The 13,352-nt window shown below is 58.1% G+C and overlaps 1 protein-coding gene across 4 annotated transcripts in view; it reads right to left on the bottom strand.

The window, feature by feature from the left end:
* Nucleotides 1-13,352, bottom strand: part of CPNE7 (copine 7) — a 34,523-nt gene that overhangs the window by 18,721 nt on the left and 2,450 nt on the right. The window contains exons 1-2 of one of the 4 annotated variants that reach the window (XM_053271242.1): nt 12,585-12,687; nt 5,808-6,754 (exon numbers count right to left, since the gene is read on the bottom strand). In XM_053271242.1, the coding sequence (XP_053127217.1) occupies nt 5,808-5,981 (174 nt within the window). In that variant the 5' untranslated portion in view covers nt 5,982-6,754; nt 12,585-12,687. Of the gene's footprint in view, nt 1-5,807; nt 6,755-11,881; nt 12,037-12,313; nt 12,433-12,584; nt 12,688-13,352 lie in introns of those variants that run through there. The other 3 variants (XM_053271241.1, XM_053271239.1, XM_053271240.1) reach the window with 3 other exon arrangements.

The following is a 13,352-nucleotide window of genomic DNA, read 5'->3' as shown; positions in this document are numbered from 1 at the left end:
GGGCCCCGAGGTTGGGAGGGCGCTCCCTTGGAGCTTGAGCCTGCAAATTCCCATGCACGCACCCCGTAATCCTCACCATCCCCTCGCAAGGCAAGCCAGCCGCCTGTCTCATCATCCCAATATTGCAGTCTGGGATCTCCGAGGCTTGGACAAGGTCACCGCCTGAACTCACGGCTTTGAACAGGGGCTCTTGGAGGTGCTGCAGCAACTCCACAGGTTGATCCGACAAGCTCCCTCTTTCCCTGTCCACGCTGGTGCTTGCGGAGCTATGTTTTTATAATGATGTCAACTGCTTTTCGTTGGTAATGTCCAGTTATTTGCATGCCACTTCAGTTGCATGCACTTCAGACAGTGTTAGTGAAAACGGACCCAAGCCAGACACTGGTAGGCACAAGACTCCAGCATCAGCCTCTTCACCGCCAAACCAGCTCTCATTAAAAGAAAGAGACCAAAAAAACACCCTCCCATTCACTCTTCTGTTCCTTTGCGAGCAAGATGACTAACATCTCCTCCCCACAACTATTGCACACGGAGGGAAGCAGTTGCAGGCTCTGGGCAACATACCGTTCCCCCTTGCATTTCACCGCCTTGTGGACCCACCGTTCACAACGATTTTCTCTCTGCCTGGGGGTGTACTGTATCCCTGCCAACTGAGAATAACACTGCATGCATCTGACGAAGCTCATCTGCTGCCCCCATAAATCTGTTCATCCTTAAGGTGCCACAAGTCTCTTCCCTTTTGCTGTGAGAAGCTGTCACCCCTCAGGGAGCCCTTCCCAGCAGGCGCAGACAGGGGCTGCCCCTAAAGATCGCCAGACCCCAAGAGGAGCTGAAAAGCCAGTCTGGCTGCTCAAGCCAGCTGGGGCTCGTGGTTGCCCTTGGCCTAGCCCTGGGTGCCGCGAGTGGAGAGACGGTGGCTTCCATTGAGGGGCCCTGCTCAATCCTCTGCTTGCAGCAGCCCTCTGAGCTCTTTTTGGAGCAGTGCTGCATGGGCTGGGGACGGAGAAGAAGCAGCCACCCACTTGCTCAACACAGGACCCCAGGAGGGGGGTGGATACTGGCACGCGCTGAGCCAGAAGAAGGAGGGTTGCCAACATGCCATTGCCAGAATGAGGGGCACAAGTTTGTGGGGGCTGGCTGGGGCGGGGGGCTGGGAGGGAGGGCTATGCAGTGGTAATCCAGAGCCCGAGTCTCATCGGCATCTATGTAACTGAATGATATGCTGTGTATTGAATAAAGGAGGGACAAATGCTGTCCCTCTAGGGACCATCATTTCATCCCTGAAATGAGGGACATCCTGTGTCACGAGGGACGGTTGGCAACCCGAAAGAAGGCCAAGCTGGTTTTGCCCCCAATATGCTAACTGGGCAAAGAGGCACCTCTTAACGTGGCGATTCTCTTTGGTTTCGCAGGGGGAGAGTAAACTGGCCCTCTCCACCTCCAGCAGCACAGGACCTCCAGTGGCTGTTGCTAGTGTCTCTCTGATGTTTCTTTTTAGATTGTGAGCCCTTTGGGGACAGGGAGCCATCTTATTTATTTGTTATGTCTCTGTGTAACCCTAACCCTGAGCCATTTTTTGAAGGGCGGTATAGAAACTGAACAAATAAATAAATAAAATAATATACCCGCCTGCGCACAACACCACGTCCTCCACACTGGGTAGCCAAAGCGTTCCCTTCCAGAACAAGAAACCCTCGACAGAGATCGGCCTTGGAAGGCTCGCAGGGCTCATTGTTCAGTTCTTCCCGCCCGCCCGCCTGCCTGGGCTTCATTACTGCTGCCTGCGCAGAGACTCGTGCAGAGGGCGAGAAACTTCAATGCCAACATCTAACGAGCATCTGAAGCTACAGGCAATTAACCCTGAAGCCGTTACAAAAGAGCCTTGTGCCGGGAAGCGAGCAGAGAAGCCGCCGAGTCGGGAGCAAGGACAGACAGGCGCTCGCCCCCTCTGCGAGCACAAAAGGAGAGGATTCGAGGCTGGCAGGGGGCTGGCAGCGGGCCCGGAGAGAGAGTCGCCGGCAGGTGCCAGGAAGCACCGGGGATGGCTGTTGCCCCTCTGCGGGAACCCGCCTGGAAGCCAGCTGGGCAAATCAAGCCCATCCCAGGACACGCAGGGCTCAGTTTGGTTCTCTCTGGTTCCCTCCCCGGCAGCATCTCCAGGTAGGGCTGGGAGAGACTCCTGCCTGGAACCTGGGAGAAGCTGCTGCCAGTCCGTGAAGACCACACTGCGCCAGATGGACCCAGGGTCTGACTCGGCTTCCTAAGTCCACCTGATAGACGTGGGGGCCTCTGAACAGGTCCTCTGGACTGGGCCACATCGAGAGGTGCAGCACCTGGCAGGTCTGACAGCAGCAGGAGCAGTAATCATTGCCACCACTACTCCGTCCGCCCCGCCCCCCGCCCTTAATGCAAAAGCAGACGGCCTCTCGCTGTCCGCTTCTTAACGTGTGGGCATGGAGATCCCTCCGGCAGGGGCACGTTCTTGGCATGAGGAAGGCTCTAGCATCTAGCAAGGGTGGGTGTCACATCTGCAAACACATCTGCCAAATGTACACTTTGCTTTGGCCATTTGCACAACGTTTGCTGGGGGTGGAGGCAAGTTGCCGTGGTCCCCAGAGAGGGGTCCAGACGAAGCGTATGAAGGGCTTGCGTCTCAGAGCCAGGAACAGTGGACATGTGAAGAAAATAATGAAGGAGAAAGAGCACTTCTGAGAGTGTGCAGAGTGCATTTGCTACCCTGTGTAATCACAGCCCAGTTTCACTCACAGGAGGCGACTAGAGCTCATACAGGAGCCTCCAGGCAGTTTGTTTTAGAAACTCCCCACTTGTCTGGGATTCCCTGATTTCCTTTCCCAGTTTCCCCAGGCACAGCCAGAAGCAGCAGCGAGAGGCAGGATCAGAGCCGATTTCACAGAAGCGCAGGAGCGTTTGGCGCGAGATGGAGCCATTCTAGAAAAAGCCCTCCCAGCAGGCAGCTGGCTTCAGCCTCAGCCACGGCTTTTAGTAGGGACAGGGTTGCATTTGATCTTGCAAAGCACCATGTCCGCGGATGTACTAATACTAGTTAAGGATGGGTCAAAGAGTGACATGGCCTGGCAGGAAACCTGCTGCCTCTCCCAGGGGAGATTTCTCCCAGCTGGGGGAGAAGCCAAAGGACTGGGAGGAGGAAAAGGAACCCAGGAGAAGAATTTCCACTCCCCCCCCCCACTGCAAGACAGAACGGGCTCCCTGCTGGCCCCTCATGGCTCGCCCTGTGCAGACCCCCAGGTGCCCCATTGCACCAGCTTCCAGTCCCTCAGGAAAGTGAGCCCAGCAGCAGCTGCCTTTACCAAGCCAGGCCAATGCAGCCACCAGTTCTGCTAGCCAACGGAGGAGGGAGGTCTTCCTGGCCCCAAGTGGGGCATGCAGGTGGACTGAACACAGGGAGAGGCACCCAGAGAATCCCTCCCAAGAAACGGCTTTGGGCGTTGCCAATCCAGGCATTTGATACCCCTGGCAAGGAGCACAAGTCCGAGGAAGGAAGAGGCTGCCGCTCAGAGGCAGAGGGCAGGCTCTGCAGGCAGAAGGTCCCCGGTTCAGCTCCCCACCGAGTCACTTGAAAGGCTCTCGAGGGGGCGAGTTGGAAAGGCCTGTTCCTGCCATCTCAGAGAGCTGCTGCCAGTCAGAGAACCGCCCGTCCTGGCTACGTGAGCCAATGGTCTGACTCAGTAGAAGGCAGCTTCATGTGTTCGTGAGTCCGAGATGACTCACCACAAACGTGGCTGCCTCCCTTCCCCCAAAGTGGGTCCCTCAAAGAACATGTGGCTCCCTCGTGTTCCCGACACTGAGGACCCCATGCGCCCCCCCCCCCCGCCAGGCTCAGCAGCCCTCCTCTCCACTTCTGTGAGCAGAGACGTCTTCGCCATCCTGTGCCAGCTTAGAAACCGCTGCACCTTGGGGTGTTGCCAGCTCCGGAGGCAAAGAGCAGAATCACCTTCCTGCTCAGCCTTTGGGGTCACTTTAGTGGGCGGCTGCTGGTTTCCGTGTCCTATTCCTGGGCCTGGCCCCAGGCAGCTGAGACGGCAGAGCCGGGCGGGGCGGGGCGGGTGTGCGCTCCCTCCTGTCCTTCAGAGCAGCCTATATCCCCCTCCCCTCGTCAGAACTCAATCAGATCCAATTCAGCATAATCTTTAAAGCCCTGGCTGCCTACTGGCTTAATCCAGGTCCACAAAGGCCAAACTGCTCCGGCTTTGGCAAATTGCCCACGGGAGGGAATTCCAGTAAGGCCTCCCCGGGACATGTCCGGATGGGAATGTTGTGGGGCTGCGTCTCCAGCCGGTCCAAGAGGGGGGCGGCGGCGGCTGGGAAGGGATAGGCAGCCTGGCCAAGGTCATCCAGGCCGGCCGGCCCCGTGAATTGTGCCTCGGAGAGCAGCCAGGCGAGAGCCAGCCTAGCAGACGCTGCACCAGGGAGGCCGCGATGCTCCTGGCATCCTTAGGAACGCCGGAAGCGGCCTTCTACTGAGTCAGACCCTTGGTCCGTCTAGCTCAGTAGTGTCTACACTGATTGGCAGCAGCTCTCCAAGGCTGCAGGCAGGAGTCTCTCGGCTCTCTCATCCCTACCTGGAGATGCTGCCGCCAGGGACTGAACCTGGGAGTTTCTGCACACAAAGCAGATGCTCTTCCACTGAGCTACGGCCCATCCCCTAAAGGGAATACCTTGACAGCACTCGGCCTCACGTGCAGTCTCCCATCCAAATGCAAACCAAGGTGGACACTGCTTAGCAGGTGCGTGAAATTATAGAGGTGTGTAAAATTATGCACCTATCTCCATCTATCTATGTGGTCGCTAAGAGTCGACACCAACTTGAGGGCACTTAATCAAATAAAATTATGCATGGAGAAGAGAGAGTGGAGCCACCTTAAGTGGCACAGCGGGGAAAAGCTTGACTAACAAGCAGAAGGTTGCCAGTTTGAATCCCCGCTGGTACTATATCGAGCAGCAGTGATATAGGAAGAGGCTGAAAGGCATCATCTCACACTGCGCGGGAGGAGGCAATGGCAAACCCCTCCTGTATTCTACCAAAGACAACCACAGGACTCTGTGGGCACCAGGAGTTGAAATTGACTCAATGGCACACTTTACCTTTACCTTTAGAGAGAGTGGGCAGAGCGATATTTCCGCCCCCTCCCCCCACACACACACACACCATGAGGACCGGGGCTCATCCCATGAAACTGATTGCCAAGAAATTTAGGACCGACAAATGGAAGTCTTTTTTTCACACAACACATAATTTATCTATGGAATTCTCTGCCACAGGATGTGGCATGCCCTCCTCTCTTGCCTGTGGGCTCCCCAGAGGCATCTGGTGGGCCACTGTGGGAAACAGGATGCTGGACTAGATGGGCCTCCTTGGTCCTGATCCAGCAGGGCTGTTCTGATGGGGTCAATCCATGCTGCTACTCCCACAAGACCAGCACTCTCCCCACTTCCCTCACCCCCCCCTCTCTCTCTCTGGACCTCCCTCATCTGCACCTGCTGAAGAGCTGAGGCCAGCATCCGGAAACAACCTAGTCCTGTGGCACCTGAAGGACAACCAACTTGAGATGCACCTGCTGAGTTGGGGAGTAGTCCATGCACGCTTAATGCTGCCATGCACGGGTGAGTCCGTCGGGGTGCCACAGGCCTCTTGGTCTCAGCTACAGCTACCCCTTTGGAAGTCCAGGCCCTCTAGGAAGCCCAGCTCGGCTGCCCCACAGCACCATCATCCCCCCCCCCCCCGCACAACCATCCCTGCGTCCCAGCTCTGGCCACCCAGGACTGACCTCCATCCATTGCCCCTGGGACTGCATGAGGAGCACCACGCAGGGGTCCGACTTGTTGAGGGTGTCGCGGTCCAGCAGGTGTTTGCAGCTGACCCGCAGCTCCACCTTGGAGACGCAGGTGGCCGAGACCACGCCCAGGTTGGCCTGGGAGGCGGGGTCTAAAAGCTCGTTCATCCTGGCCGGGAGAGGCGGCTCTTTGCTCAGCGGCAGGCGGAGGGAGCCAAGGCAGGAGACGGGGACCACAGCAAGGCCTGGGCTTGGCGAGGAGGAGCTCCGTTGCAGGGCAGGCACAAGTCACCAGGGGGTGCGTTCCAGCAGCCCAGCTCGCCTTCAGCCCTGGAGAGGGCAGAGCTTGCTACACGGCTCTTCGTGTGGTCAGAGCAATCGCCAGCGCGCGCACGGCATGGCCTGTGGGAGGCGCTGCCGCCTCTCCTGTCGGCTCCTGCCCGGCCAGGCAGCCAGTTAAGAGGATTCTTCCTCCTCCTTGCAAATCCACAAGGGGTGGCGGCTTGTTCTTCTCCTTCCTCTCCCGGCTGCCAGCTCCCACTCAGTCCTCACGTGGGTGCATCTGTGCCTTGGCTCTCCCTGCAGGGCTGGCGGGGTCTTGAGGTCCGGTGCTCTCCTCTTCCAGCTCTGGCACTTGGGAGAAGAACAGCGGGGTGGAGAAGGGGCTCCTTCTCTAAGTCACCACGGGCAGAAAGAACCGGGCCCTTGCCGGGGCTCCTGGGCGCTGCTTTGGCACCGCAGCATAGATTGCCCTGGGCAGGTTCACGGGCAGAAGCTCTCCCTGCCTCAGTGCTCCTGTGCTTCCGTGCATGCAGAAGAGGCCAGTTCTCCACGGAAAAGGGGAAAGGTCGTCCCAGGGTGTCAAGGTGTGGGCTGTGTCTTGGACGCAGTCTTCACAGAGGGGTGGAGAGGGTCAGTGGCAATGCCCCTCCAGCAGCGACCTGCAGGATGCAAAAAGGAACAAAGACGGGTGAATTGGCAGCTAACTCTTTGTTAAGAAGGGGGACTGGCGAACAGGGAAGAACCCCAGAAGAGCCCTTCCCCCAGTCCTGCTCCCCACGGCACCCACCCAGCAAAGCCCCCAACAGCAGATCAAGGCATAAGCCCTCCCCAAACAAGAAGCATTCAATGGCAAACAGCTTCCAAGCATGGAGGACCAGATGGCCGTCAAGACCAGGAGCTGAGATGGGGTCAGAGATGGTAAAGCCAGTTCATGTCAGGGCATGCAGATGGGTTTGGATCTCCCAGCTGGGCAGTGGTGGGCCAGAGCATTCACGCCAGCCAACAATACCTTGGTGTCTTTCCCCATCAACCACTCTAGGGTTGCTAGAGTCCCACCCATAATATAATAATAATAATAATAATAATAATTTGATTTCTATACCACCCTTCCAAAAATGGCTCAGAGTGGTTTACATAGAGAAATAACAAACACATAAGATGGATCCCTGTCCCCAAAGGGCTCACATTCTAAAAAGAAACATAAGACACACACCAGCAACAGTCACTGGAGGTGCTGTGCTGGGGGTGGATAGGGCCAGTTACTCTCCCCCTGCTAAATAAAGAGAATCACCACGGTAAAAGGTGCCTCTTTGCCCAGTGAGCAGGGCAAAATAACCATATGCTAGTTGTCTGACCAGCACAACCCTACTCAGTCAGGTAACTACTACCTGAAAAGCCAGTGAACTCCAGGACATGGTAACATAGGAAGCTGCCATATACTGAGTCAGACCTTTGGTCCATCTAGCTCAGTATTGTCTGCACAGACTGGCAGCAGCTTCTCCAAGGCTGCAGGCAGGAGTCTCTCTGAGCCCCCTCTCTTGGAGATGCTGCCAGGGAGGGAACTTGGGACCTCAGCTGCCCTTCCCAGAGCAGCCCCATCCCCTAAGGGGAATATCTTACAACATGTAGTCTCCCATTCATATGCAACCAGGATGGACCCTGCTTAGCAAAGGGGACAATTTGTGCTTGCTACCACAAGACCAGCTTTCCTGTCTCCCCCTATAAATAATGTTCTTCAAATAACACACTATAAATAACTAAATAAATCTAAATAAATAGCACACTATAACATCCGAAGAACTAAAAAACAAGTTCTTCAAATAACACACAATTAATTTGCAGAACTCACTGCTACAAGATATGGTAACGGCCACTGGCTTTGATGGCTTTAAAAGGAGATTATTCCGATTTGCAGAGGAGAGATCTCTCCATGGCTATTGGACATGATGGAAGCTTCATATTTAAAGGCAGAGTTATCACTGAATACAAGTTGCTGGGGGTGGGATAAACATTGGTAATGGGTCTTGCCTCGTGGGCTTCTCAGAGGGATCCGGTTGGCCACTTTGGGAAACAGACAGGGTGTCAGACTAGGTGAGCCTTTTGTCAGCTCCAGCACGGCTCTTTTTAGGAAGGGTTAGAAAACCCCTTGGTGCACAATGCTGTGAGCCTCCATGCTCACAGACAGTCTACCAGAAGACAAGCAACAGTGAGAACTCTTGCCTTCAGGCCCCACTTGTGGGCTGCCCGGAGGTGTCTGGCTGGCTGCTAGGGGCAACCTAATGCCAGATTCGGTGCTTCTTTACTCTCAGCTAACTTTTGTCTTTTCTTGCTGACCCTCCTGCAACCTGGAACAGGTTGGAATTTTTGAGATTCAACGTTGGCAGCCCAAATCTACTGGCCCCCAAAGCAAAGCATGCACTTCTCTCCAAACACCAGGTGCTGGGGAGGCTTGATCCGGCAGCGGGGAGGGGGTGTTGTTGCCTTCACACCCTGTTTGTGGGCTTTCTGGAAGTCGCTCACTGGCCTCCGTTGGAAACAGGATGCTGGGCCATATGGACGCTCAGTCTGAACCAGCAGGACTGTTCTTATGGCAACATCGATCTCCTCCCCGAGCTCCGTGGGTTTGCTTTCTGCCAGGATTAGTCCCGCTTCTGGTCTCTGCGAGTGCCTCACTCAGCCCCCTTTCTCCCTTTCCAGAGGGCTAGATTGTTCTGTGGGCAGTGAGTGCAAAAGGCTGCTTTCCTTTCCAGTGGCCCCTTGCTGTGTCTCACGGGCTTTCCTCCCAGGTGTAACACTTTCTTTCTGTAGGAGATGACATCTGGAGTTGGGGTGCAATAGGAAGAGACTCTCCAAGATATTGATCCTTGCCTCCAGTGAAGCCCATGAGAACAGCCCGGCTGCTGGATCAGGCCCAAGGAGGCCTCTCTAGCCCAGCATCCTGCTTCACCCAGTGGCCCACCAGATGCCTCTGGGGAGCCGCCCACAGGCAAGAGCTGGAAGGGGCCGGCCCTCTTCTCTCCTGCTGCTGTGGCTCCCCTGCAACCGGGATTGAGAGGCAATCAGTTTCACGGGACGACCCTCTTCTCTTTCTCTCCACACCATGCCCGATTCTACGGACTTCCATCACGTCTCCCCTCAGTCATCTTCTTTTCTCTAACTCAAAAGCGCCGGCTGATGTGTCACCTTGCCTGGTAAGGAAGGTGCTCTAAATCTCCCCTTCCTCCTGTTTGTTTGTGTAAGGAGGAAAAGTTGTTTTGCATTCAATAAAAGTTTGCTACCTTCTCAGGTCTGCTTCTCCTCGGAGGGAGGGAGGGAGGGAGGGAGGGAGGGGTGCAGCATCCCCCCACCTGGCTCCCTTCAGTGGCCGACCAGAAGCTTTGGGGAAGCCCACCAGAAGGCTGTGAAGGGAAAAGTTCTCCCCTCCCGGTTGCCCCTTAGCAAGTGCAACTCGCAGGCACACTTCTTCCCCACGGAACATGCATCGGGGCGCAGCCTTGGAGATGGGGCCCATCGCTCAGCAGGAGAGCAGACCGGCCTTGCCTGCAGAAGCAGGTCCCCGCTTCAGTCCCTGGCAGCAGCATCTCCAAGATCGGGCTGGGAGAGGCTCCTGCCTGCATCCTTGGGGAAGCCGCTGCCAGTCTGTGTTGACAATGCTGAGCCAGAGGGACCAAGGGTCTGGCTCGGTAGGAAGCCGCTTCCTGGGCCCCTTGGATCAGGGGCTCTTAGAGAAGCAGCAGCAGACTCCTAGAAGGACCCTGAGCCGCCTAGGCAAGCTTTCTGCCTTCTCTGCCACGCACATCAGAGCAAGTTGGTGCGGGCGGCTGCCTCTGCCTGGCTGTCTCCTCTCCCCACTGCTCCCTGCAGTGGCCTTTGTGGGGGGGACTCCGGGGCAGGCAGCTTTGCATTGGTCTCCTTTTGCTGGGGGCGGGGGCCGCACAGTGGACAGGGCAGGGGCAGGCTTGGGGGGGGGGAAGGCTCTTCCCATGAACTGGAGGTGGAGGCAAGAAGGAGCCTCTGCTCTCCTTGGCAAACGGTCCCTGGGGCGGAGCAGGTCCTGAGCAACCGGACGAGGACTCATCCAGGCAAGCACCCTGCAGCAAGGCCAGGAGCAGGACAGCAGCTGACTCCTTCCTGGGGCAGCCCCATGCCCAGGCTCAGGAGTGCGAACACCTTGCAGCTCTCAAGCGGCCTTGTGAGAGCAAGATGGTCTTGGGGTGTGTGTGTGTGTTTCATTTCTGCTCATCTCTCCAAAGCAGCAACTCAGTTTCTGCCCTACAGAGCTCAGAATGTCTCGACAACAAATATTTATATCCCGCTTTTCAATAAAAATTCCCAAAGATATACATAAATAAAGATAGGTAGGTAGGTAGGTAGGCAGGCTCCCTGTCCCCGCAAGGGCTCACAATCTTAAAAAGCATCAGAAGATAGACACCAGCAACAGGCGCGGGAGGGATGCTGTGCTGGGGATGGAGAGGGCCAGGTGCTCTCCCGCTGCTACAGAGAAGAGGAGCACCACTTTTGAAAAGGGGCCTCTTTGCTCAGTTCGCAGCGGGTGCCCAAACTGCCAGCTCTGAACTCCTGGAAGTTCCAGGTTGTTGGCCGGAGCATGGCTGGGAAGTGAAGAGCCGCAGGGGGTCCCCACGCTGGGGAGGAAGCGGCGGCGGCCGGGGGGAGCTTCTCGCTTCCCAAGCACTTTCTTAATTGCGTACAGCTGGTGCCCGAGTGCTGCGCCCCCCCCCCCAATTGTCAGGGAGACTTCCTGACGCAGACATCTCAACACATGATGCAACCCAGAGAGAGAGAGAGAGAGGCTCTCACACGCACGGACATCCAGGCCCACTCACACACGCGCCACTTGCCCGCTAACCCCTGTGACACACGTGCACGCACAGCTGGGGTCCTCTTGCACCGCCATTTCTGTGCACCCGCCCAGTTCGCAAGTTTGCAAGCGAGCTCGGCCCTCCTCCGAGAGGAAAGTGCGCCGAGCTGCTGTCGCGTCCCGACCCAGAGAGAGTCACAGGCAGCGCAGCGCCTCGCAACTCGGTCTGCTGTTGACGGGAACCTCGACGAAGCTCTTCACGACCCCGCTTGCCATCCTAACAAGCAGGAAACACCCGTGCAGGATCAGATCCCCACCCACCCCCTCACATCCACACACTCGCGGCTGTTGCTCTGGCATCTGTCTTTCCCAGGCCCCCCAAACCATGATGTGCACCCTAAGCCAGGAGGAGCCGGCGGGGGGGGGCGCCTCGACGTGGGGTTTTCCCGCCGGACACCCCAGCGTGCTGTCCGGCACAGCGAGAGCGGGACACGCTGCCGCTGCCGCTGCCCATCCACACACCGTTTCGCGGCCACTCGCGTTTCCCTCGGGGGAAGTCGTGGCTGAAGGCGGCGGCGGCGGCAGCGGCAGCTTCGTCCCTCCGGAGCGAGCGACCCCCGAGCTGGGCTCCGGCCCTCCACAAGCCTGCTCCGGTGCCCGGCCAGACGTCCCCCCGTGTGCGCAGCCAGCGAGGGGCCCTCGTCGCCCCACTAGGGCCGGCCCAGGTAGCAGCGGGAGCGGTGCCCGGCCGCAGAGAGGCGCGCCGCTTCTGCCCCGCGCCTGGCATGCCCGCCGCGGCTCTCTCCGGACCCCGCGCTCGGGCTGCAGTGGCCGCCCCGCTGCCGCGAAAGTTCCCGGCCATCGCGGCTCGCTTGCTCCCTCCGGCCCGGGCGGCTCCCGGCAGCGCTCCGAGTGCGGCGTCCCGCTCCCGCCGAGGAGCCCCCGGCTGGCTCACTCGCTCACTCACCGCCACCGCCACGCGCCCCGCTCTGCCTGCCTGCCCGCGCCGGAGCTCGCTCGCCTCTGCCGCGCTCCGCCTCCCGCGCCGCTGCCCAGCCAGCCTGCCTGCCTGCGCCCTGCGCGCAGCTCCTGCGCCAGCAACGAGCCGGAGGCTCAGCAACACCGCACACATTAACTGCTTCGGCGCCAGCCAGGAGGAGGCGAAGGAGGGGCTCCGCCCTCGGGGGCGGCAGCGGGTGCCATTTAGACCGGGCGTAGGGGGGGGGGGGAGGCAGGTGCCTTCCCAGTCCCTGCTGCGCCCCAGAGCCAGGGGTCTCTCTTGCACCGCGTGCGACCCCCTCCCTGCTTCCGACGGCGTTCCCTCCCTCCCCACCCCCCGCCTGCTCCCTGCAGCGCCGGGTCTCCGGCACCAGCTTCCCTTTCTGCTTGGGCCACCCACCCGCTGAAATGTGCCCAGGAGTGGGGCCATCCCGCAGGGGCAGAACGCCTGCTATATGCATGCCAAAGGTCCCAGGTTCAATCCCTGTCTCGAGGCAGGGCTGAAAAGGCTCCTGCCTGAAACCTTGGAGGGCTGCTGCCAGTCAGTGTCAAGAGGGACTAAGGGCCTCCTCCCAATTCCAGCCCTCCCAGCAAAGCCCCCGGCGCTGCAGCCAAGATGTTGGCTCTGCCTCAGTTTCCCTCCTTCTTTCATGCTGAGCTCGGCTTCACACCTCTGGTTGCAGATGCCGCTGGGCACCTTCCCCGCGATCCCCACCTTCAGTTTTCAGTCACTAATTTGGCGGGAGCTGGCCCTAGTGGTTTCACACCTTCCTCTGCAAAACATCATTTGCCACCCTGTGATCATTCTGGGCAGGGATCCAGCTTTGGTTTCTCCTGCCTGGTGGTGCAGATCATGCTTGCTGAGCTGTTTTTCTCACCACTCGACTTTCCGGAAATGGTTTTTTTTGGGGGGGGGCTTCACTTCTCTGTCTGCTCCAGAGCACCCTTCAGTCTGCAGATTCAGGAATGGTTGGGGGGAAATAATGTAGAGATCCCCTCTGAGTCCTTTACAGAGATGGGGGTGTTACGAACCTAATAGCAGCCCTCCGGAATGAGATCCAGGGTGCATCTGGCCCAACACCCTGTTTCCAACTGTAGCCAGATTTGGGGGGAAACACACATCAATGGCCCTCCCCAACCACTAGGCTTCAGTGGCACACTGCCTCTGCCAGTGGAGGTCCCGCCAGGTCATCATGCCTAAAGCCATTGACAGACGCCTCCTCTTCTATGAATTGGGAACATAGGAACTCAGGGTGCTAGGAAGCTGCCTTCTGCCGAGTCAGGCCCTTGGTCCATCTCGTTCAGTATTGTCTGCACTGGCTGGCAGCAGCTCTCCAAGGGAGGGGTCTTTCCCTGCCCTGCTCAGAGGTGGAACCTGCTGGGGCCTTCTGCATGCCAGCAGGTGCGCTACCTGTGAGCTAAGAACCCATCTCCACCAA

The sequence above is a fragment of the Hemicordylus capensis genome, chromosome 9 (genome assembly GCF_027244095.1).
Source record: "Hemicordylus capensis ecotype Gifberg chromosome 9, rHemCap1.1.pri, whole genome shotgun sequence".
Classification (NCBI taxonomy): domain Eukaryota; kingdom Metazoa; phylum Chordata; class Lepidosauria; order Squamata; family Cordylidae; genus Hemicordylus; species Hemicordylus capensis.
The sequence above is the reverse complement of the archived record's forward strand: the minus strand, read 5'-3'. Positions and strand labels throughout refer to the sequence as shown.